Genomic DNA, 25757 nt, shown 5'->3' on the forward strand with positions numbered 1-25757 from the left:
CTATTCAGAAAAATTGAGCTAAGTGTAAAGTAGGTAGGTAGGATGAGAGATTTTCACCCTCGGTGTCTAACGACTCCTTACTACCAGCATGTTCAGCTTAATGTAGTGCGACAAGCAATGGAGACATCCAGAGATGTCAGCAGTGGGATTTCTAATTTCTAGTTCAAAATAAGGCACACCGCTCATTGTAGGAGTGGAACATGGAACATGGATGCTAAACCCATCGAGGTCACAGGGTTACCTGGAGGATCAGTCTACTCAGCAGCTAGAAGGAGCTCTTATAACGAGCCAGGAAGGCATTCTGTTCTTTATTCCCTGCTGGCTGTGCTGCTGATACAGCAAGGTCAGCCAATGAGAGGCATGGGACTGTTTACTGCCCTGACAGAGCGCTGAGATTGGAGTCCTACCTTTAACCCTGACCCTCCACTCATCCTTCCTGGAACCCAGAATACCTCGGTGAACGTCGAGGATAGAAGACTCAGGAAGGCTGAGGCCACTGGGAAAGCTTCAGGTTTCCATTAGTAAAGTCACGACTTGGGTCCAGTCTGTAAGGAGACGTCTGAAGTCCATGGCATGCACGGCCAATGTGGCGCCCTGGATAATGAGCTAAAACGCGGCTGCACTGAACTGAACTGTTTTTGTTCAGTTATTGTTTAATGAATGTGTGTTTCTGTATGACTGGTATATTGATCACTGCGTAGCATCTGATGAAGTCAACTTCTATTTCCACGTTGTTGCAGCTTAGCCTGCTACATTTCTGTAGGGTAAGCTTCTGCGTGGTGAAGCTTCATTTAAGGCAGAGTAATTGGTAGCTTAGCTCACTACGCTTTCCAAGTAGCTTGGCCAACACTGTCTGCAGCCCACTAGTTACGAGGCCATCGACGGCAAAATCATTAACGACTCGACTATACATCTTCCTTTGCCAAAAACCAAAGAAACGACTATCCAGTAAAACCTCAGAACAAATTAGGAATGTTCCTTTTTCTTTATTCATCTCCTCCAGAGTAGAGGTGTCATACTGTAATAGATAAGCTCTACTCCCAACAGTCTTCCTTTCCGGTTGTTTCTTCTCCTGCTCTCCATCCAATTTATACCTCCATAATTCCACTCCTCCTTCCAAGGAATTACAGCTGCCATCATCTTATACCTGCTTCATGGCTCTCTGTATGCCTGCTTCAGGGCTCACTGTACAGCACTGAATGCCTGCTTCATGGCTCACTGTATGCCTGCTTCATGGCTCACTGTACAGCACATTATTTCAGTTCTTCTGGACACCCAAACACAAAACAGCAGACTGACAATGGCGACTGCAGCAGTCACGATATTCTGGTGCTCAGCATCCCAGGTTCTGCCTGCTGCCCTCTAAACACAGCTGAACCTATTAGAGGACGCTGAAGGAGGAGGCTAGCGAGGGGAACGGAGAAACAGAGAAAAAAGAGAATGGTGGCATTTCCACAATTTAATCTGTTATTTGGGTAACGTGTTTTTGGTTTGGAAAGCTGCACAGAATGATAATTCTTTGTGTCATCTTAAACACAACAATTATACTGAAGACATTCATTTTCGGTCAATCCTCAAAAAGCTAAACCACAAACTGGCAAGCAGAATAGCAAAGAATGACAGGCTGGGGAGATTGGTTTACCAATCTATAACAGACCAACAGACACACTGAATTAAACTCTTACACTGTAATATTAAGAAATCCATTGTGATACCAACTGTGTGCAATTCCCTTATCAGAAAGAGGTGCCAGCAGCTTGGGTATTTGAGGAACTACATCACACTCAGGAAGGCAGCGTCCGTATGAATTCCTTGTCTTTAGCCTAATCCCGCAACAGATTAACGATGAATTAAACTCTCTCTGGTTAAATGATGGGGTCAGAACAGTCTCATTAATAATGAATGCACAGAGGAGGATTCACAAATGTATTTTGTGATTTATATATAAATTACTCTCTTCTCACTAATACATTTCAAAGCACACACAAATGGATATCAGTATGTATAAATGTAAAATTAATCCATAAACAAAAATAAGTTTCACAAACACATTTCTGATCCACACACAAATGTGTCTTGTTTTAAATAAATGTAATATAAATCGATAAATATTTGCAATTTTCATCAAAAATGTATTTTGATGTTGTTAAACTTGAATTAACAAGATGCTCCTCATTTGTGAACTTGATTGCATTTGTGTGTGAACTGGTCTGTACTTTTTTGAGTTTGCTGACGTGGCTGGATTCACAAATGCATTTTTTTCAACAAGGAACTCTGTAGCCAATCAGATGCCTCCCTCGTTTTCAGCCAATCACATGACTGCAGTGACTGGGTTTTGAGATTGTCGTTTCCGTTGGACCTATTAAAGAAAGTGGCATTAATAATAGTTTACTAATTTAACGGCACCGACAATCCCAACACCCTGTCGAAACTAGATGGAAAAGTGTGTAGTTCAAAACGTGACGCAGCTTTTACTTCCTCGCCTGCCTGTTATGTACAATGATTCAAAAACCCCATGTTATTTCTCATAGACATTTGACCGAGGGAAGCGGGAGGCTCGTAGGCTGGACTTATTCTTCAGAGGTCGGGACTGCAGTCATGTGATTGGCTGAAAACGAGGGAGGCATCTGATTGGCTACAGAGAGTTCCTTGTTGAAAAAAATGCATTTGTGAATCCAGCCACGTCAGGAGAGTCTTAAAAATCCACATATAAATACAGACCAGTTCACACATAAATGCAAACAAGTTCACAAATGAAAAGCGGCTTGTAGATTGAAGTTTAACAGTTTGTATATGAATGTAACAACATCCTAATACATTTTTGATGAAAATTGCTGATTTTTTTTAATTCATATATTTATGGATTTATATTACATTTATTTAAAACAAGACACATTTGTATGTGGATCAGAAATTTGTTATTGAAAATTATCTTTGTTTATGGATTTATTTTACATTAACACATACCGATATCCAATTCTGTGTGCATTGAAACGTATTTGTGAGAAGAGAGTAATTTATATATAAATCACAAAATACATTTGTGAATCCTTCTCTGTGCATTTATTATTAATGAGACAGTTCGGACCCCATATTAAATTGCCTCCAACCAGGAAATCTGAAATAGCGAACACCATGATGAGAGGCCTGCAGTCACTAGGACACTGCTCTCTGACTAGAGCAGTATGAGGATTAGTTTTGACCAGCAAAATGAAAAGCTTCCTTGAATTAAGCAGAGGGCTGCAGGTAGCTGGAGCGGTGAGCGAGAGAACCATGGAGGATGATGACCTCATTCACTGGTGAAGAACATGGACGTTTTCTCTCTCGTAACCAACTTCAACATTGTTATCTTTCAATCATTGAGTCTTGATATCTGCAAATGACCCTCCAGCAATCTTGGTGGTCACCACCATTATTTTATTTTTTCTAAAGTCTCATCCTTTTTATTCCAGTTTAGCCGGGAGAGGGATCGGACCAGACAGGCTTTAGAAAGTTACATGACATGATAATAACAAATGATGCTTAATGCAGCCCACCCTACTCTACTGTTGTAAGATGTCCATTCCTAAGAATAGCATACGGTTCAGGTTTTTGTAGAAAACAAATAATGATAAAATAATTTAAACAAAATTACATGAACTTAGATTTGTATATGCAGGGTGCATATTTTCACCACAAGCTCGAACCCTTTGACCCTAACCATAAACCTTTGACCCTAACTCTAATCCTTTGACCCCACCTCTAACACTTTGACTGACCTGCGGTGAAGTCCATGTTGAGGTCCACGAAGGCGTTGGAGTGGGGAACACGCATCTTGACGGAGGCGCTGAGAGCCTTGTGCCACTCAACCAGTCTGGAGCAAAACACACATACACACACATGAGGACCAGAAGCAATACACACACATGAGAACCTGAAGCAATACACACACATTAGGACCTGAAGCAATACACACACATTAGGGCCTGGGTGCATGTACATCGGGCAATAAATTAGAAGCTTATAGCTGCCCTGCTTATAATCATTGCAGTAAATTATGTCATGTTCATGTTAATGTTCTGGATATCATAAAAATATGCATTCTTGGATGTTTATTTCATGGCGTTATCTGATGGTTTAGAAAAGAAAATTGGTAAAATCTATTTATTGTTCCAAATGTGGGGCAAGACATTTTTGGAAACATTTAGCCCATTAAAGACAGAGCCTGGAATGACAACATTCATAATGCCATTCACAAAGTGCTGTCTGATTAGGACGACAGTATGGCAAGCTGAAGCTTACCGGTCCTTCAGAAGGCAGACTTCAGTGGAGCCGTCTTTGAGGATCCCAAACACGTCCGGGATCATATCACCGTTGAAGCTGCGAGGACAGAATGCCAATTTATAAAATCAGAAAATGTTTTCCCCATTACTTGGTCAAGTCTTCTTATAGTTTGTGACAACAATAGATCTATGCTAAATATATGTTTCATCAAGCCCGCCACAGTCGAAGCCACAAATGTGAGAAAATTGCAATAATTGAATGTTGATGTGCATAGTTGCTTCCATGTTAAGTCCTGAGCAAACCAAGGAACAGGAAAAGAATACCGCTCATATTTTGAGACAGACTTACTCCATGACAAGAGGTTGATCCACGAAGGTCTTGTTCAGCTCCAACCGTGAACCCAGATCTGTTCAAAATAGACATCAAGAACCATTATTATTCTCCATTACTACTGGTGTGACCAAAAGGCTACAGGGGACATCTTCTATAAGTTAATTCACTCTGCATCGTTTGATACACTGACAAAGAACCAGATAAAGGCAGAACGACAATTCAGATTGTATACTTTGAATGTTAAGATGATTAGAAGTTGACCCAGAAGAATCTCTAATGTCACTCAATTTAATAATGAGAATTGGATTAACTCAACATAAACAGGAAACCTTGCGTGGATCAAACAGGAATTGGTCAATTGGTCAAAACAAACGTAACCTGAATTCTAAGTGTGAGCCAGATTATCCCAGATTTATTGTATCCAAGAGAAATGAGCTGAACCGTATGAGTAAGTCCAATGAGATCCACATGGTAGGACCTAAACCAACTGCATGATGCTCCAGTGGCTTTACCCAGAGTCTGATTGTTGCCCCAGAAGATGAACACAGTGGTGTCTTCGCCCAGTTTGGGGCTGGTAGTGAGAAGCACGTCCATCTGAGAGTCTCCATCATAGTCGCCCGGTACCACGCTGGTGATGATGCTGTCACTGAAACACCGAGAGCACACGGCACCATCAGGCTCCGCCTCAACACTGCTTATACCTCAGCAACTCAACTCAACCAGTCACCACCCATCACAATAATGGACCGTTGATAAGTCACATGTTCACATGTAGGCAACTTACTTAGAATACATACGAAAAAAATGTAGCACATCAACATAAATACATGCCCAAAAGTTTACAGGCTATCAAAAGGAAGAAAGAGACCATTAAGAACTCTGTATTCACCGTGGCAAAGAATCTTTACTGATGTTGAATTTAGGTTTGAAGTAAGGTATCTTCACATCTGCCAAGAAGATCACCAGCTCAGACTCTGAAACAAGAAGATCACCAGCTCAGACTGTAAAACAAGATGATCACCAGCTCAGACTGTGAAACAAGATGATCACCAGATCAGACTCTGAAACAAGATGATCACCAGATCAGACTCTGAAAGAAGATGATCACCAGCTCAGACTCTGAAACAAGATGATCACCAGCTCAGACTCTGAAACAAGATGATCACAAGATCAGACTCTGAAACAAGATTATCACCAGATCAGACTCTGAAACAAGATGATCACCAGATCAGACTCTGAAACAAGATGATCACCAGCTCAGACTCTGAAACAAGATGATCACCAGATCAGACTGTGAAACATTCCAAGTGTGTTAATACAAGCGACTTAGAGACACATGTTCATGAACAGGAGGGCCCTATTTATGAAATATCAGCCTTATCTGATTGTATTTACAGATGGTAAACTCAACTGTACTGCACCTAGAGATAGGGTGGGTCGTTCTCTTTGTACGGCTAGTGTGTTACTGAGTCTACACACTATGGGACGGTTAGTGTGTTACCGAGTCTACACTATAGGACAGTTAATGTATTACTGAGTCTACACTATAGGACGGTTAGTGTGTTACTTAGTCTACACTATAAGACGGCTGGTGTGTTACCGAGTCTATACACTTTAGGAAGGCTATTGTGTTACTGAGTCTACCCACTCAAGATGCATACAACCAGACATCAGCTGCTACAATTACAACTAACCAAAAACATAATTAACACCATAAGGGTTAGGTATAAAGATCATGGATGTGTATATAGACCAGAAGGGATATTTATAAAGACCCTAAGGGATGTGTTAAAGACCATAAGTGATATTTACAGAGGTTCCTGATGATGAAGATGCCGGTCTGTTTGAGGGGTGCTTATACATATATATATATAAATAATATAGAGTTATAGAGGGTTATAGATCTATATAATATAGATAGGGTTATAGAGGGTTATAGATCTATATGTCTTACGGTTCCTGATGATGAACAGGTCGGTCTGTTTGTCGGAGTTGAAGTCTCCGAACGCCGCCACTGTCCCGTAGTTCTCCGTTCCGAACAGATCGGCGGTGACGTCCTGGAGAGCGACCGCACTGAAGCGTCCGACGATACAAGAAATCAGGACCAGGACAGGGAGACCCCCCGGACCAGGGGGGGCCCCCAGACCAGGGACTCTCCTGGACCCCATCTTCAACATCTTCAACATCTTCAGACAACAACACTGACAGGAGCGGTGCGCTTTACGGCAGATGCGCTTTACGGCAGGGCGCAGCACACGTATTAAAACAATAATACGTTGTATATTTATTTAACGTTTATGATGTTTTTGAATGAAATACAGAATTTAAGAGCTTATATTGCAGTTATATTGTATTGATAAGGTGATCATCGAATTCCGTCTAGTTGTGTTACGTGTTTGCAGTAGTGTCGCACTGACAGAAAACATGGCGAGCTTGGCTGATGTGGGCTGGAAGCTCCTGGAGTTCAGAGCCCGAACTAAAAGATCAGGTTGGATTATGGATTTTCAACGCATTGTACAACATCTGTCACTCGCTCGCTTTGCAGTTATACACATAAGCCTGTGTTGAAAGTCGTGCGTTGTGTGATACACTCCTTTAGTTATGAACCGCAGGGGAGAAGCATGAAAGGTCAGAGTTCGCGTTGAGGGGCTTATGAGCTATAATAAGATCTTATTACATAAATAACAACTGTGTTTCTGCAATGACCTATATTCAACATATGGTCATAACGTATGAAGATAGATAATTGTATGTATTGTACTGTATTAACAGTATGCAGGCACTGTATTATAAAATGTACCCCTCCATAGATGCTGCCTTGTACACTTACAACTGACTCTAATATATATTCGTCTATCAATCATATCTATCTAGTCTCCATCTATAAATCGATCTATCCATCTGTCCATCTATGCACCCATTTTTCTATCCGTCTATCTCTATATCTGTCTGTCATTATAAGACAGTTAAGCATACCTGACAACTGAACTAAACTGACATAAAAAAAAACATTTGCAGCATTGCTCAATGTGTGATTATAGAGCCATTTAAGATACATTTTTCTGAACAAATATGGTCAACAAAATGATTAAGGCAGTGTTCACTATGGCTATTTATTGACTTGTATACTTACGGCCATTACATATAATTTAGTAGCACTCTTAATCCAGTGTTATTGATCCAATGTTACTATTATTAATTTGAGCTTGTCACATGTCTGTCTGCTACTAACTCAATCCATTAAATTGCAGTAGTTGAAATTTAGTTGACCACTGGCCTTAACCTGCATCTTGTGAGCATGGCTGGGGTTCACATGGCTGAACGGTACCTTGTCAGAGATGGTGAGTAGTGTACTGAAGAAGAGTACTGGGCCATTACTACTTTCTCTATGAAGCCAGACCCTTTCGTATCAACATAATCGTTGAAATGATCCGGAAGAACCATTGTCCTCTTTATGGTGGCCAGCACAGGCAGCATCCACCGGCAGGGAATACTATTATTAAGCTTGACATGATGATGATTTGTATTCTATATAGATAAACTTCACCTCTATAGCTCTTTAAAGAAGAGTGTGAACAAGTATCATAAAATAGTTAGAATAAGGAGATCTGGAGAGCCGGTCCCTAACCACTAATTAACATGTTTCACTTTATCTCTTTCTGAGATGAAAGAGCCTGGTTGGCTCTGACCTTGTCAGCTACCAATCTGATGGGAGTTATGCTAATGTCAATAAGAATGTGACCTATTGAGCTCCTGTGGTAGTGACCAAGGTCGAAGCAATTAAAATGCATATCACATGTACGTTAAAGTTCTTCACTTTTGAGTTCATTAAATCGGGTTTCCTTCAAGAGAAGAAATCATAATGATGGTGTGAATGTTCCTCCAGGCTCCATCTATGAACCGCTCCAGCTGTCCTTCCTCCATCGGGAGGATGAACCACTGTGGGAGAAACTGGACCACTACTACAAGTCAGGTGAGATCTGCACATTCAACTGCATCTTCTCGTAGAGGAGAGGACTGAACTGCAGAAGTGAACTGTTTTCACACCATCATTAATAGATAAGAGATTCTTAAGCCGCTGAAATGTCAATGACAGCACAGCAAGGTTGTGTTCAGCATTCAGCACAGATAGGCCTCTGCCAAACAAAGCTAAGAGGTACATTGAGTGAAGTTAGATGCAGGATATTGTGCCTTTTTAATACTTGCGTGTCAAAAGGCGTGAGTACTCTGTGTTGTCTATTCTTTGAGAGGGTTAAATTCAGACTATTTATCAGATAAATTCATTTATACAGCAGTGCCTGAGCGGCCGAATCACACAGAGTTACGCTCATGGGTACTTGTGTTATAAACTACAATAATCACGGGCCAAATGGTACTTTCTTTACTCTGAAAACGATAGCCGCAAGAAACGTCTCAGCGCCTCCATGGAGATGCAGTTTGTTCCCAAGCTGGAGCTGCATGCTCACTTCACTATTGTGTCCTGCAGCAGCTGGCAACGCTTTTCCAATTCTTGTGGGGAACAAAGCCAACATTGTTATCATGGTCGCCCAGGCTCTCTCTCCAACACCTGGTTTTACTGGGAGCGACCAATCAGAACCAACTATGTGGTCGGCCCTTTATTGGGACTATTGGGACCCCTGAGCCAAGCCCATCACACTGGTAATGAGGAGCCAGGGCGCTATTGTGCGACCATCTTGTGTTGATATTTTTTTAGTCACAAAAGAGGGAGGGGGTACCATGGAGAGCACCCCAACATAGTGAGTTCATCGGTACATTGTCTCCCCCATGTCTCTGGATCTTATTCCTGGGGTAAAGTTCATGGGTTCATCGTTCCTGTGGTAATGTTAATGGTTTAATGTTCCTGGGGTTATGTTCATGGGTTCATGATCCTGGGGTAATGTTCATGGGTTCATGTTCCTGGGGTAATGTTCATTGGTTCATGTTCCTGGGGTAATGTTCATGGGTTTACGTTCCTGATGTAATGTTCATGGGTTCATGTTCTTGGGGTAATGTTCATGCTGTTTAACCCCTGAGGCAGAAGGTCTGTATCGACTCTGGTGCACTGAGATGAAGGAATAGAGAAGATCTCTCTGTTACTGTATCTATTTGACAAATGGTTCTGGGAGAGAGGGGACACACTCATATCCCATGTCTATTTCTCCCGCAAATTTTTTAGTACAATCATTCATATTTTCGAGATATTTATATTTAGTCATTTAGAAGACACTTAAGTTCCCCCATTTCATGTCATTAATGAGCCAGTAGGACTTCATTCAATAGACATTAGGGCTCAGAACCTCCCGGATGGTAGGGAAACTACAGACTAGACTCTGATGGCTCCTGTCCTGCTGTTTCTGTCTCTATTTTGTCTCTACTTTGAGTCCAATCTGTCCCTTTCTCCTGCACCCTGGCGTTGCAGGGAAATGACCCAGTGCAGCAAGCAGACTTTGCGCTTCTGATACATTAGCTGCTTATTTAGTTGGACATTAGCTTGATGGATGACAAGGCAGAAAAATGGCAACAACAGTTGATTTGCATCCCGACGCTGTCTGGGTCTGAGAGAGTCAGGCTCTTTCATCTGCTCATCTCATCTCTCGTGCTGTGCCTCTAACGACCACTTCTATCGCTCTGGGATAAACAAAATAATGGCACGACTTTCCGATAATAAGATAAAACCTAATTTACAACAGCTCACCAAAGTACAATTCTATCTTGATTTGGCTATACAAGCATCATCTCTTTTGTAGTACTTCTCCATTCACTCAAAGCAGAGCTCTGGCTCGGCCCAGAGCTGTAACTTAACTGTACTAGTGTTAACTACTACAGCTTTAACTACACCCGGGACCTCACAGAGGTGGCTGCTAGCACTCATTTTAAAAGACCAGGGTTAATAATAGCCAGCCTTATGATGGTGTTGAGTCGGTTTCAACACGATGGAGAGGTTTAGGGCAGAGGTTTACCCTTGGAAGAATAATGCACAGATTTGTATGTGCCTCATGCATGCTTTCAGAATTTGCGGCTAAATATCTGGAAGGTTCATTAATATGCTACTTAATTCACCCCATCACCTCTTTTTTTCACACCACCAATGTGACTGTGTCTCTTTAATTTGGCCTGCATTCTCTCTCTCTCTCTCTCTCTCTCTCTCTCTCTGTCTGTCTGTCTGTCTGTCTGTCTGTCTGTCTGTCTGTCTGTCTGTCTGTCTGTCTGTCTGTCTGTCTGTCTGTCTGTCTGTCTGTCTGTCTGTCTGTCTGTCTGTCTGTCTGTCTGTCTGTCTGTCTGTCTGTCTGTCTGTCTGTCTGTCTGTCTGTCTGTCTGTCTGTCTGTCTGTCTGTCTGTCTGTCTGTCTGTCTGTCTGTCTGTCTGTCTGTCTGTCTGTCTGTCTGCCTGCCTGCCTGCCTGCCTGCCTGCCTGCCTGCCTGCCTGCCTGCCTGCCTGCCTGCCTGCCTGCCTGCCTGCCTGCCTGCCTGTCTGTCTGTCTGTCTGTCTGTCGTCTCTCGCTCTCTCTCTAAGGCAATGAATAATGAGTGTTCCCTTCATTTGGACAGCATAATGTGCAGATGAAAAATGAAGTGCAGCGTTCAAACAGATCGGTCATCTGTGAAAGGACCTCTAGAGGTGCTACACACATGCAGGCACAGCCACACAGACACACACACATACAGACACACACACACACATACACATGGGCACATCCACACAGGCTCACAGACACACACATCACTGTCCCAGGGCCTTGTAATGGAGGTTTCTGATATTCAGCACAAAGAGAGAAGGCCCCGATCCTTGGTTTCAGATTCTTCTTCTCATTCTACTCTTCCTAACAAACGTCACAGAAGCTGTTAGGTTAATCCATCTGGCCCCACTGTCAACCAGAACAATAACCCAACAACTAACCCTCACCCACAACTGACCGTTTCTGGACCAGCTTCTGTATTGGTGTGAAGGAACACGAGGTTGGCTGTGTGCGCTCTTAGCCTCATAGTGTGTTGTCATTTCCCTGGGAAGTTGTGATACTTCTTGCACAATCATGCATATCTTTCTTCCTCAATTTGGCAGGAAGCTGGGCTCATTCTGAGGGCTGCATTGTATTGGGATCTTTACAGATAAACAATCCTACATTGCAACTCATTAGTTGTTATGTGTTGTAGAAGACCAGTAAAGATCAGGGGACACCAAATGAAGTGCTAAATCCAGATTAAGAAGGTTTTAATGCAGGTTTTAAATGTAAGTAAAGTTGTTTAAAAATGTAACCTTTAGATTTTGAAGTAGCAAGGGATGGCCGGTCATTTTTGTGTTGACCCTGAGCCTCAAGTCTTTCAAGATTCAATCAAGTCCACCAAAGACCTTATCTGAAAGGTGTTCTCTTTCCTCAGTGAAGGCCACCATCCTGAACTACCAGAGTCCAACCACAGGCCTGTTCCCCGTCAAGACATGCTCCTCCTGCAAGGAGGCCCGTGTGAGGGACTCCCTGTACTGTGCTGCTGGCTCCTGGGCCCTGGCCCTGGCCTACAGGTACCCACCCACATGTTTAACAAGAGGCTCCAGGTCCATTGTGTCTTTAGAATAATCCCCTTTGGTCTCATCCTCCTGAGGGGACCACAGCAGCGCCGACCACTGGCCCAATGGAAGGGGAAGAGACAGAGGGGATGGACAGAGCACATGCACTGCATCAACGTCATCATTCACAGCCGTCACATGAGAATCCTCCTTAAAATTCAATTAAAAAGATTTTCATCCGACACCTTTGGTCACTGCCATTACTTACTGTGTGTGTGTGTGTGTGTGTGTGTGTGTGTGTGTGTGTGTGTGTGTGTGTGTGTGTGTGTGTGTGTGTGTGTGTGTGTGTGTGTGTGTGTGTTCATAATTCTGACCTCACTTTTAAGACAAAAGCGTAGCTCAGATATCCAAAACTTTCCAACTGCTAATCTTTTTTAAATGAAACGTCAACGTCAAGCAGCAGCAATTTAGAAAGCGGCGTTGCAGCAGGCCTTTTAAATTAAAATCTGTTGCAGTGATTGTCAGCCTAATAATCCCAGGGTTTGGATTGAACTGTTGTCAATCAGTGCGGTTTGAATAAAGTAATTTCCTATCAAGTCACCTGCCCTGGCCAAGTCACACTGGGATTTAGTAATTGCATGAAGTTCTCTCACTGAAGACTGCTCTTTTGTACCGTGTGTTTGAAGAATATTACCTCTACGTGCTTTTGGAGCATTGAAGCTAACAAAGACGTTAGGGCAGTGCTGAGTTTGCTGAGGAATCTTTGGAAACGGGCCTTTGATGGGAGATCCAAATCGGAGTGTCCTCTGAGCCTCCAGTATGATGTAAGGTCAGGTCTCATGCTTAATGCAGAATCTGTCTCCACAGTCCTCTGGAAGGCCTTTCTCTGCCCTCCAACAGGCAGCGCCATGTGCTATCACATATTCTATACATATATGTAAATAGGACAGTGGCACAGCTGAAGGAAGTTAACTTCTGTATGTTTTCTGATGTTTCATTTTCTAAAGATACATTCCTCTGGCCTCACTGGACCAGCAGCAGATCCACACACAGTGGGTTAGGGTTATGGGGTTAACTAACCTGTTATGGACCTGAAGCCTAACCTGTTCTTTACTAACTATGACTGTCCCCCCCCCTCAGGAGGATCGATGACGACATGGGGCGGACCCACGAGCTGGAGCACTCGGCCATCAAATGCATGAGAGGCGTCCTGTACTGCTACATGAGGCAGGCTGACAAGGTGAGGTCACGGCCCTGCTGTTAACTTACAGCCCCTGGTCGCGTCCACACACACACGCACACGCACACGCACACGCATACTCTGCAGGTGACATCCTGCATCGTGATCAAAGATGCGCCCCCGGCCCGGTCTTAACGAGGGCCTAACGAGCCTCAACACTGATTGCAGCTGATTTGCCTTTCAGATTCCTCTCCCTGACTGTAGTGTGTGAGGTGAGAACGGTTCTCTCCCTGAGGAGGGCGGAGAGAACTGTCTCTAACACCTGGTCTCTCTACTGTCTCTCTAACACCTGGTCTGTCTACACTCTCTCTAACACCTGGTCTCTATACTGTGTCTCGTAACACCAGGGGCCCTATCTTGCATCCGACGCATGTGTCGTTGCTAGTTTGCAACTGCCGCAGAGCGTTCTTTTCCCTCCACCGCCACGCGTCGGTAAATTAGGGAATGATCTTGCGCCAAGGGGCGGTTTGGCGAAAGGAGGAGGCGTGTTCTGGTGCAAACTGGTGCTATTTTGCAGTTTCAGAAAACAATTCTGCCACAAACCAGGGAATACCAGGTTTAAAGTCAGTGACGCGTTGTTCAGATACTGTTTTAAGGGCGCATGCATAATGTTGCTTGTGCACCACATCCACTTTGCTCATCTACCTAACCACACATTCTTGGTAAATTATTTGGGAAAGAACAGCTGATACAGTTGTAATAAGTTGTACTTTTAAATCAATGCATCTGCAAACACCGTACAGCAAACACATATTTTCTTGACACAGACATCGTGTACAAGCTCATAACTTTTAGGATTGATGAGTATTTCATCGTGAGAAAACATTGTTGAACCGTGAGTGAGTGTTAAAAAGAATGAATGAATGCGGACGTTCGTGTGTGTATGTGTAAAATAATTAATGAATGCGGGCGCATGTGTGTGCGTCCATCTGTTTAAACACATGCAAACTAAACATGCAACACATAATACAGTCCATGGCAAAATATATTAACGGGGGGACACATGCATATTAGGAACACAAGTCGATAACGATAATGCATACAATACTGGTAAGAAACGATGTTTGTTGATGTATTGCGTATATCATTTAATAGAACCACAGTTACCGCATATCATATTTGTGTTAAGTTTTCTTTGCTCAAATCTATTTGCGGACTCAGTATTTCTGAAGTTGTGGAAGGAAACGCTATTCCATGTGTGAATTAGGCCATATTATTTGGCCATAAACTGAGCCATTCCATGTGTGAATTAGGCCATATTCCATGTGTGAATTAGGCCATATTATTTGGCCATAAACTGAGCCATTTGAAGACCAGGTGTCAACACCTGGTCTGTCTACTGTCTCTCTGACACATGGTTTGTCTACTCTCCCTCAGACACCTGGTCTCTACTGTCCCATAGACACCTGGTCTCTCTACTGTCCCTCTGACACCTGGTCTCTCTACTGTCCCTCTAACACCTGGTCTGGCTACTGTCTCTCTAATACCTGGTCTCTTTACTGTCTCTCTAATACCTGGTCTCTCTACTGTCTCTTTGACAGCCCAGTGCTTATTGGTTCATGACCTTGACAGCGAATTGAGGCGATGGCTTGATTATGAGTCGGCTTTCACACAGATAATTAGCCATGGTAATGGTGCCAGCCTCGCTGTCTGTCCTGCTTACAGAGAACAGCAGAAGTGTTATTGGACGCCTGACCCGTGCGTAAATAGAAGAAGGTGAAACACAAACAATGTTCATAGTCATCTTTTGTGTTTGACAAAAGCAGGCTTAGTTTAGCACAGTATTAAATAATGATTGACAGGAATGTTGTTCAAATATGGACTTCAAAGAGTTAGCTTCCATAGTAAAGCTTTGGTGAACAGTTGATAACCTTATCCCCCTTACTCAGTTTGTATTGTGGACTCCTAACCCAAATGAACATGGTAACTATTCTTTAAAAAAAAAAACATTTTAATTTGATTGATGAAAGTGAAATAAAACACCTTTGATTTGAACTTAGTCCAAATTTTCATTCCATCTCTTTGGCGTTATTTTTTTAACAGCCTTAGTGAATTGAGACATAAGAAGCCTCCTGTCACTCATCTGGAGGGCGGGGCTTCTTCAGAGTTCACACCTCACCTCTTTATCGACACAAATCCATGTTTAGTTTCCAGTCAGAAATACCAAAGCTGTGTCTTGTGAGGGGATGTTGGCATGTTTGTATTTACTGTACTGCAGTATTACTGTACTGCAGTAAAGAATAACTACAGTACAGATCCTGCTTAGAGTTCTAATCTGTGAATATCAGAGCTGGAGGGAAACCAAGCAGAGAGGACTTCAATGGTTGAACACTACAGCCATACATATTGTTAGTCTCTCTCTCTCTCTCTCTCTCTCTCTCTCTCTCTCTCTCTCTCTCTCTCTCTCTCTCTCTCTCTCTCTCTCTCTCTCTCTCTCTCTCTCTCTCTCTCTCTCTCTCTCTCTCTCTTATATACTGGCCCAAATATTGTTAGAGAAATCGGTTCTATTTCTGGAATAACAAGGTTCTCATAATGGGAGCATAACAAAGGGGGGGAGGGTGAACAGATGCACACCTCTCTGCCTCTCTGAAGTCTCAGCGTGTTGCAGAGGGGGGGTGGGGTGATAATGGAGGAGCGGGGGGGGGGGGGGGGGGGGGGGGGAGAGAGTAGAGGAAGTGATAAGATCGGCGCAAAATTGGGACGAGGGACAAATTATTTCTAATTCTTGTGCAGCAGAAGCAGCAGGGAGCGTCGAGAGGTGCAGCCGCTGCCTGCTGCTCCGACAGCAGCAGGAAAAAACATGCGCTGGAGTGGCTGATCTATCGCAGGAGTAGTGAAGCGCAACCTGCATTACCTGCAGGAAGGCCCACCGCCGCACGACCTGGGGACCGGTCTCTGTGGACCGGTCTGTGTGGACCGGTCTGAGTGGACCGGTCTCTGTGGACCGGTCTATGTGGACCCCCGTCTCTGTTGACCGGTCTCTGTGGTCTGTGTAGACCCCCGTCTCTGTGGACCGGTCTGAGTGTACCGGTCTGAGTGGACCGCTCTGTGGACCGCCCTGTCACTGTGGACCGGTCCACTCAGACCGGTCCACAGAGACCGGTACACTCAGACCGGTCCACAGAGACGGGGGTCCCCTCAGACCGGTCTGTGGGGACCCGTTTTTTGTCTTCTAATTCTTATCTAGGGTTTAGATTTTGAATCTTCTCCGTTTTCTCCCCCATCTCCTCCTGGTGTCTCCTGTCCTCCCCCTGTCCTGGTGTCTCCTGTCCTCCCCGTGTCCTGGTGTCTCCTGGTGTCTCCTGTCCTCCCCGTGTCCTGGTGTCTCTTGTCCTCCCCGTGTCCTGGTGTCTCCTGTCCTCCCCGTGTCCTGGTGTCTCCTCTGTCTCCTGTCTTCCCCGTGTCCTGGTGTCTCCTCTGTCTCCTGTCTTCCCCGTGTCCTGGTGTCTCCTGTCCTCCCCGTGTCCTGGTGTCTCCTCTGTCTCCTGTCCTCCCCGTGTCCTGGTGTCTCCTCTGTCTCCTGTCCTCCTCGTGTCCTGGTGTCTCCTGTCCTCCCCGTGTCCTGGTGTCTCCTCTGTCTCCTGTCCTCCCCGTGTCCTGGTGTCTCCTGTCCTCCCCGTGTCCTGGTGTCTCCTCTGTCTCCTGTCCTCCCCCTGTCCTGGTGTCTCCTGTCCTCCCCCTGTCCTGGTGTCTCCTCTGTCTCCTGTCCTCCCTGTGTCCTGGTGTCTCCTGTCCTCCCCGTGTCCTGGTGTCTCCTCTGTCTCCTGTCCTCCCCGTGTCCTGGTGTCTCCTCTGTCTCCTGTCCTCCCCTTGTCCTGGTGTCTCCTGTCCTCCCCGTGTCCTGGTGTCTCCTCTGTCTCCTGTCCTCCCTGTGTCCTGGTGTCTCCTCTGTCTCCTGTCCTCCCCGTGTCCTGGTGTCTCCTGTCCTCCCCGTGTCCTGGTGTCTCCTCTATCTCCTGTCCTCCCCCTGTCCTGGTGTCTCCTGTCCTCCCCCTGTCCTGGTGTCTCCTCTGTCTCCTGTCCTCCCCGTGTCCTGGTGTCTCCTCTGTCTCCTGTCTTCCCCGTGTCCTGGTGTCTCCTCTGTCTCCTGTCTTCCCCGTGTCCTGGTGTCTCCTGTCCTCCCCGTGTCCTGGTGTCTCCTCTGTCTCCTGTCCTCCCCCTGTCCTGGTGTCTCCTCTGTCTCCTGTCCTCCCTGTGTCCTGGTGTCTCCTGGTGTCTCCTCTGTCTCCTGTCCTCCCCGTGTCCTGGTGTCTCCTCTGTCTCCTGTCCTCCCCGTGTCCTGGTGTCTCCTCTGTCTCCTGTCTTCCCCGTGTCCTGGTGTCTCCTCTGTCTCCTGTCCTCCCCGTGTCCTGGTGTCTCCTCTGTCTCCTGTCCTCCCCGTGTCCTGGTGTCTCCTCTGGCCGTCAGGTGGAGCAGTTCAAGCAGGACCCCAGCCCCTCCAAGTGTCTGCACTCCGTGTTCCATGTGGACACCGGGGACGAGATGCTCTCCTGCAGCGACTACAGCCACTTACAGGTGAGCATTCATCATGAACCACGAGTTAACCCTGACCCTGACCCTAACCATGACCCTAACCCTAAACCTAAGGCTAGCCCTGACCCTAACCATAACCATGATCCTAACCATGACCCTAACCCTAACCCTGACCCTAACCCTAACCCGGACCCTAACCCTAAACCTAAGGCTAGCCCTAACCCTGACCCTGACCCTAACCCTAGCCATGACCCTAACCCTGACCCTAACCCTAACCATGACCCTAACCCTAACCCTCCTCACTATGGAGCAGATGAATGTTAATTTCAACAGAATGTTCATTTCACCATATAACAGATGTACAGCATAAGTAGACGATATCTATATATATTTATATATAAGTAAAACCTAACACCTACCACCACTATGAGGACAGAATGCTGACCCTTTGACATACGAAGACATTAACCATGTGTCACGTGATACGTCACAATAAAGCTATATTAAAAACATCACTCTCGCTCTCTCTCTCTCTCACCCTAGATCGATGCCGTATCTCTGTTCTTGCTCTACCTGGTGGAGATGATCTGCTCCGGGCTCCAGATCATTTACAACACTGATGAGGTTCCATTCTCTGCATGACTCTAGTGAAACATGATGTAAACCGTACTATAGCTTTGTATTTAAAGGAGGAAGATGCTGCTGGTTTACACACAGGTTCTAATGCTCTGCCTCAGGTCCTCATTCTTTACATTTCCTTATTTTTCTCGGTTGTACCTCCATTGATGGAACAGGTGAAATGAGGCCCATTAGTATTGTTCCCCCCCAACTTGTTTACGAGCTTGGCTGTGTCATTTTAATACGAAATCAGGGTGAAACATTATACTGCTAACACATTATGGCATGCATCATTTTCCTCACAGAAAACCCTAATAAGAGGTTTTGTTGTGTTTTTCCTGTGCATCGCTGCCAACGGCATACAGATGAGCACTGACATTTTAAATCATACTAATAGCGGTCATCATCTGCATGTTGAAACCATTGCGTAACTGTAACTGCAGCGGCTCTTCAAACCAACAGAGAGACGCCTTGTTTTGTTCACAGACATCAGCACAAACATGCTCATTAAGAGGCCTGTAATATGAACCATTACAACGGAACCACTTCATTCATCTTTGTTTCAGCATTCTGAATATTTGAGCTTCCTGCAGTGTCTGTCTGTCTGTCTTGGTGTCCTTTAACACATCTCTTATTAAGACTGGGGCTGTAAACATTGAATAATCATATCTTAATTTATCCATTACACTGCAAGTTGTGGGGATATTCTAATTAAATGCAATGCCACTCTAGATGTCCAGCTCTACATGTACAGTCAGCTCACCCTTTCACCATCTGCCCTCTAGATGTACAGTCAGCTCACCCTTTCAAAAGCTCACCTGAAATTCGCTGCCTTCAATTAACCCAGTAAATTATACCAGTGAGGTATTAGACAAGATCATGATGGAATTATGCAATCAAATAAAATGTATATGTTTGTCTAAACGGTATAAATCTGGTTAATAGCTAATAATATTGAGTTATTTCAGATGATTCTCGATATAAATATGGAATACGGCTTGTTGTAAAGCCTCAATGAATAGCACGACTGATTTGATTCCATGCTAATCCATCTTTGAGCGGCCAGTTGTTATGCAACATGACAAAACTTCTCTTCCTGACGATGTTCACGCTCCACTCATCTCTAGACACCTTTTCTATTTTGGGATGAATGAAGAGTTGAAATCAAGCGCTATCTTGAAGTGCTGCTGATTACAATGAATTAGTCTGAGGGTGAGGAGAAGGGGGGGGTTGTGAGGAGGAGTGTGTTATCGGCGTCAGACACCACAACGTTCACCCTTGATTCACCTCACGAGATATTGACCAATTAAAATAAATAGATTTCTCATGGTTTGTGAGCGATTTATGACTTTCACTATCCCTGCATATCATGGTGAGAGTTCTAGTTACTGTAAGACGAGCAGCAGGCCCAACCCTTACAAAATATGATTTATATGCATGTACATATATATATTCTTGTAGACAAGAATAGGTGCGCAGTGGCAAATGATAAAAACCTAATTAGCCTCGGTAAGCAGCTCCCTCGTTAATCACTGAACAAATTAAGCTCACCCAGAACAGAGCTGGCTCCCAGCCCCCCCTCTCTCTCTGTCTCCGTCTCTCTCTCTCTCTGTCTCTCTCTGTCTCTCTGTGTCTCTCTCCTTACTGCTTTATGTCTTCTTGATGCTTCCCCTTCTGTATCCGACCTATTTAAGTTGAAACCCCCCCTTACCAGTCCCCCCTTACTGTCATTTTGAATTAAGGACTTCCTCCTTCCCGTCTCTTTAGAGACACGACTGCTCTCATTCCTCCTTATACCTCCAAGTTATGAGATAACATCTCTAACTTATGAGATCATATTAAGTTATGAGATAATATCCCAGAGTTATGAGATAAGATCTCTAACTTATGATATCATATTAAGTTATGAGATAAGATCTCTATAAGTTATGAATTAATATATATAATTTATGAAATAGTATATGGAATTTTATATATATAAATAATATATTTATATTTTAAATATATAAAATAATTTTATATATATATAGATTTGATATGTGATCAAATCTATTAGTTATGAGATATCTATACTTATAGATATAGAATATCAGTTTGTTTCTCATCGAAGGAATGAGCTATCTGCAAACAGAGTACTATATACTACAGAGTATAGTATATACTAGACTAGAGTATGTAGTGTAAACAGTTTACATACTACAGTGTATACAAGAGTATGTACAGTAAACAGAGTATATACTACAGTGTTTATTAGAGTATGTACTGTAAACAGAGCATATACTACAGTGATTACTAGAGTATGTACTGTAAACTGTTTATATACTACAATGTATGCTTGAGTACGCAGTGTAAACAGAGTATATACTACAGTGTATACTAGAGTATACTGTAAACAGTATATACTACAGTGTAGAGTACGTAGTGTAAACAGAGTATATACTACAGTGTATACTAGGGTACGTAGTGTAAACAGTACATAAGGCCCTGTCCTTTGTAATGCTGCTGCTATTGCCCCCTGGGGACAAATAAAGTTTTTTTGAATTGAATTGAATTGAATAATACTGTGTATACTAGAGTGCGTAGTGAAAACAGTATATACTACATTGTATACTAGAGTACGTAGTGTAAACAGAGTATATACTACAGTGTACTAGAGTATACTGTAAACAGTATATACTACAGTGTATATTAGAGTACGTAGTGTAAACAGAGTATATACTACAGTGTATAGAGTATGTACTGTAAACAGTATATACTACAGTGTATACTAGAGTATGTAGTGTAAACAGAGTATATACTACAGTGTATACTAGAGTACGTAGTGTAAACAGTATATACTGCTAGAGCATGTAGTGTAAACAGGTTGTAGGCTCCAGACAGAGAGATGGTGAAACATGCTATTGATTGTATCCCCTGTGATCCGCTGGGCTGACAGTGTGTCAGCCTACGCCGCAGGGCTCAGCCTTAGAGCAGCAAACCCTCCCTAACCTCTCCTGTTCTTGGGAAGCAGAGGCTCCATCACTGTTCCCACTGGAAGTCAGCGGCCAGGCCGTAATGATTGTGTTGCACGCTTGTGTCTATTGTGTTCTCTCCATCTCTATTTGTGTGTCTCTGAATCCATATATATGTGATGTTTTGCAGGCAGACATTCACCTGTTTGTGTCTGGTGTGTGTGTGTGTGTGTGTGTGTGTGTGTGTGTGTGTGTGTGTGTGTGTGTGTGTGTGTGTGTGTGTGTGTGTGTGTGTGTGTGTGTGTGTGTGTGTGTGTGTGTGTGTGTGTGTTCGTGCAGGTGTCTTTCATCCAGAACCTGGTGTTCTGCGTGGAGAGGGCGTACCGCATGCCGGACTACGGCATGTGGGAGAGAGGAAGCAAGTACAACAACGGAGGCACCGAGCTCCACTCCAGGTCTGTGTAAACACACACACACACACACACACACACACACACACACACACACACACACACACACACACACACACACACACACACACACACACACACACACACACACACTTCATCACTTCTCAGTGGTGGATCGGGTTCCCTCGGGGGCTGGTGGCCCCCCTCTCTCACAGGGGTAGAAGTATGCCCCTGATCTGAGGCCCTGGCCCTACCCCTGGCCCAGACCCTGGTCCCACCTCAGACCAGACCCAGACCCTGGGTCTGGTCTGGGTCGGGGAGGACCAGCAAGTAGAGCCGTATGATTGTGCTCCGGGTCACCGGGCCTCAACCAGTGAACCTCCTGGAGCAGCAGGATGGGATGCAGCTGACACCTGTAAGCCTCCAGCCTCCCATCCTCCAATCAGAGGCTCTGCAGCTCTCACCTGTAAGCTTCCAGCCTCCCATCCTCCAATCAGAGGCTCTGCGTGAGTTCCATCAACATTTTGAAGGTTCAAGCGAGAGTGTGTGTTATTGTATTCAGATCTTCTATCCAAGGTCAAACTTTCTCTCAACCTCTTCAGTTCTTGATAAAGATCCTTCAACATACCTCTGAGTGTTTAAGTCTGCTGGGGATGGCTGCCAAGAGACCTCCTGAAGAAGATAACATAATGTTGTGTTGAGGGCTGTTTAATGTGCTAGCCATTTCTCCTGACAGTTGAGGAGACACTTTCTATCTCAAGAGAGTTTCAGTGAGTAAAGATCGGTGTCGCTTACAATGCGGACCTAAACCTATCTGGGCCAGGAGTGGAAGACCTCGTCTCCACACTGGCCTGCTCAGCTCTGCACAGATGTTGGTTGGCTGTAGGCTGTATTAATAACATGCTGTAAGGGGTTCACAGAGCACTTGGACACCAGGTTTGCTCTTCCGACAGAAAGTCCTTCTATTTTGAGTCCAACAAAACACAAGTCGGTTAAATGTAAATTATAACTCCGCTCCAGGCGATCTCTGGCGGCGATCGCCCCTGTCACTCCGCTCCCGATCCTTCCTGGATTCCTCTTTTCACTACAACACAAAGCAGGCACATAAGTACAAACACTCCCTGATTGGCCTGAGTGCTGACACCTGCTCGCACTCAGGTCCAATCCCCCCACAGCCAATCCGGTGCGCTCCCAACCTGCCCATACTCCCCCTGCAGGCCAGACGTCGCACGTCCCCCCACACTCTGTTGTCTTCTTCCTGGTTCTGTGGGTCAGGGTTCTGTTCCTGGTTCTGTGGGTCAGGGTTCTGTTCCTGGTTCTGTGGGTCGGGGTTCCTCCTGGTTCTGTGGGTCGGGGTTCCTCCTGGTTCTGTGGGTCGGGGTTACTCCTGGTTCTGTGGGTCGGGGTTCCTCCTGGTTCTGTGGGTCGGGATTCTGTTCCTGGTTCTGTGGGTTGGGGTTCCTCCTGGTTCTGTGGGTCGGGGTTCCTCCTGGTTCTGTGGGTCGGGGTTACTCCTGGTTCTGTGGGTCGGGGTTACTCCTAGTTCTGTGGGTCGGGGTTCCTCCTGGTTCTGTGGGTCGGGGTTATGTTCCTGGTTCTGTGGGTCGGGGTTACTCCTGGTTCTGTGGGTCGGGGTTATGTTCCTGGTTCTGTGGGTCGGGGTTACTCCTGGTTCTGTGGGTCGGGGTTCCTCCTGGTTCTGTGGGTCGGGATTCTGTTCCTGGTTCTGTGGGTCGGGGTTCCTCCTGGTTCTGTTGGCCGGTGTTCCTCCTGGTTCTGTGGGTCGGGATTCTGTTCCTGGTAGTGTGGGTCAGGATTCTGTTCCTGGTTCTGGTAAACATGAGTTTCTCTCTTGTCTCCTCCCAGTTCGGTGGGCCTGGCCAAGTCTGCCCTGGAGGCCATCAACGGATTCAACCTGTTTGGAAATCAGGTATCCCTCCCCCCCGAGTCTCTCTCTGCTCCTCTCTCCCTCTCTCCTCTCTCTCTCTCTCTCTCTCCTTTCTCCCTCTCTCCCTCTCTCTCTCTGCTCCTCTCTCCCTCTCACCCTGTCTCCCGCTCCTCTCTCCCTCTCTCTCTCTGCTCCTCTCCTCTCTCCCTCTCTCTCTCTGCTCCTCTCTCCCCTCTCCCTCTGCTCCTCTCTCCTCTCTCCCTCTCTCTCTCTCCTCTCTCCCTCTCTCTCTCCCTCGCTCTCTCTGCTCCTCTCTCCCTCTCTCTCTCTCTCTCCTCTCTCCCTCTCTCTCTGCTCCTCTCTCCCTCCCTCTCTCTCTCTCTCTCTCTCTCTCTCTCTCTCTCTCTCTCTCTCTCTCTCTCTCTCTCTCTCTGCTCCTGTCTGCCTCTCTCCCTCTCTCCCACTCCCCATCTCTCCTCTCTGCTCCTCTCTCCTCTCTCTCCTCTCTCCTCTCTCCCTTTCTCTCTCTCTCTCTCTCTGCTCCTGTCTGCCTCTCTCCTCTCTCCCTCTCTCCTCTCACCCTCTCTCTCTCTGCTCCGCTTTCTCTGTCCCTCAGCGGCGTGTCTGTTAGGGTTAGAGTCCATTAGCAGAACTATTGGTTTCGTTGGCTGCTGGACTCCATCAGAGCAGTACATTCATCATACCTCATAATGATGCCTCTTTCATTATATCCTTCTGTTGAGGTTCTCTTGGAGATTTGTTTGCAAGCTAAACCCCAAATACTAAGTAGATTGTGAGTGTGTATGTGTTTGTGTGTTGGTGTTTATGAGTAAAAGGTATGCCTCTATCAGGTTTGTTGTTAGTGACTGTGTCTATCAAACAGAATTAGGGTTGGGGTTAGAGATAGGGTTGGGTTAGTGTTGGGTGCAGATAGGGTATGGGGTTAGGGTTGGGTATGGCGTTAGGGTTAGGGTTGGGTATGAGGTTAGGGTTGGGGTTAAGGCTGGGGTTAGGGTTAGGGTTGGGGTTGGGGTTAGGCTTCCTCATGATGTGCTGGCCTGAGTTAAACATTGATGTTCCATTTTCCTCAGTGAATGGTAAAAGAAAATAAGGGTTAGGGTTAAGGTTAGCAGCGTTTGAAATTCTATTTTTATTTATATATTATGTTTGCGTCATTTTGTAATTAGTTTAACTTGCGGCAAAGATCCAGGCCAAGACAAAAGGCGAAATTGGATTTCAATAAATTAAGAAGTTTTTCCCAAGAGGGAGAGAAAGGTAGAGAGCGGCTTGGTCAGGTTGTGAGTTCCTCTTGCTCAGCAAAACAGCAGCAGCAGCATTCCTCAGAGTGGCCATTAGAGCCAGTGCCACTCAAGTAACTTGTCAAATCCACTCACTTCCACACCGCACACTCCTCTGGAAGGCTCAATCCCTGCAGGAAGTAGAAGTCCTGGATGAAATCTCTTTTTAAAGGGGAAAGGACTCGGGCAATATCATCTATAATGTATTCTGACTAGATAATAAGATGTACATAGTCTACATTAAGATATTGCTATCTATAAATAGCTACATTACACTTTCCTTCCATGGTTGAGAAGAGATGTTGGTGTTCTAAGCTGTAATGGACCACGGGTCATTTAGTCATCTCCGGTTCTCGTGAACTGGAAGGGTCCCTCTCCTCTCGCTGTTACTGCCCACGCCGTACTTCACACTCAGCTGTTTGCTTTCAGTGGGGGAGGCAGGCAGGGGGGAGGCAGGGAGGGGGGGGAGGGGAGAGCTCTCTGTGGTCCTGCTGGGTGGATCTGCGGAGGTGGAGGAGGAGGGGAGGGAGCAGAGTAGCGGACTCTTTAGTCATTCAGCTGTGAAGTGTTTTTCTTCATTGGTGGTGGTTTTGTGTTTGTGTGTGTGCATGTATGTGCATGCGTGTGTGTGATAATGTGTGTGTGTGTGTGTGCGTGCATGTGTTTGGGTATGTGGATATGGTACGTAGGCTGGTGTGTTTGTTGATGATGAAGTGAATGTGACATACTCTGTTCAACTTTGACCTTGGTGTGTGTGTCTGTGTCTGTGTCTGTTTGTGTGTG

At 45.2% G+C, this 25757-nt stretch overlaps 2 protein-coding genes across 4 annotated transcripts in view; one reads left to right on the forward strand and one right to left on the reverse strand.

The window, feature by feature from the left end:
* The window catches only part of itfg1 (integrin alpha FG-GAP repeat containing 1), a 145654-nt gene extending 138815 nt beyond the window's left edge, over nucleotides 1-6839 (reverse strand). Inside the window, exons 1-6 of the mRNA XM_030377192.1 lie at nucleotides 6551-6839; nucleotides 5486-5570; nucleotides 5109-5242; nucleotides 4612-4669; nucleotides 4282-4359; nucleotides 3759-3853 (exon numbers count right to left, since the gene is read on the reverse strand). Of these exons, the coding sequence (XP_030233052.1) occupies nucleotides 3759-3853; nucleotides 4282-4359; nucleotides 4612-4669; nucleotides 5109-5242; nucleotides 5486-5570; nucleotides 6551-6782 (682 nt within the window). The 5' untranslated portion in view covers nucleotides 6783-6839. The remainder of the gene's footprint in view (nucleotides 1-3758; nucleotides 3854-4281; nucleotides 4360-4611; nucleotides 4670-5108; nucleotides 5243-5485; nucleotides 5571-6550) is intronic.
* The window catches only part of phkb (phosphorylase kinase, beta), a 93987-nt gene continuing 75043 nt past the window's right edge, over nucleotides 6814-25757 (forward strand). For 2 of the 3 annotated variants that reach the window (XM_030377190.1, XM_030377189.1), the window contains exons 1-8: nucleotides 6814-7084; nucleotides 8483-8569; nucleotides 11973-12111; nucleotides 13237-13336; nucleotides 17744-17851; nucleotides 18353-18433; nucleotides 21718-21833; nucleotides 23655-23718. In XM_030377190.1, the coding sequence (XP_030233050.1) occupies nucleotides 7021-7084; nucleotides 8483-8569; nucleotides 11973-12111; nucleotides 13237-13336; nucleotides 17744-17851; nucleotides 18353-18433; nucleotides 21718-21833; nucleotides 23655-23718 (759 nt within the window). In that variant the 5' untranslated portion in view covers nucleotides 6814-7020. Of the gene's footprint in view, nucleotides 7085-7847; nucleotides 7938-8482; nucleotides 8570-11972; nucleotides 12112-13236; nucleotides 13337-17743; nucleotides 17852-18352; nucleotides 18434-21717; nucleotides 21834-23654; nucleotides 23719-25757 lie in introns of all 3 variants that reach the window. The other variant, XM_030377191.1, reaches the window with a different exon arrangement.

This window comes from Gadus morhua, chromosome 14, assembly GCF_902167405.1.
Source record: "Gadus morhua chromosome 14, gadMor3.0, whole genome shotgun sequence".
NCBI lineage: Eukaryota > Metazoa > Chordata > Actinopteri > Gadiformes > Gadidae > Gadus > Gadus morhua.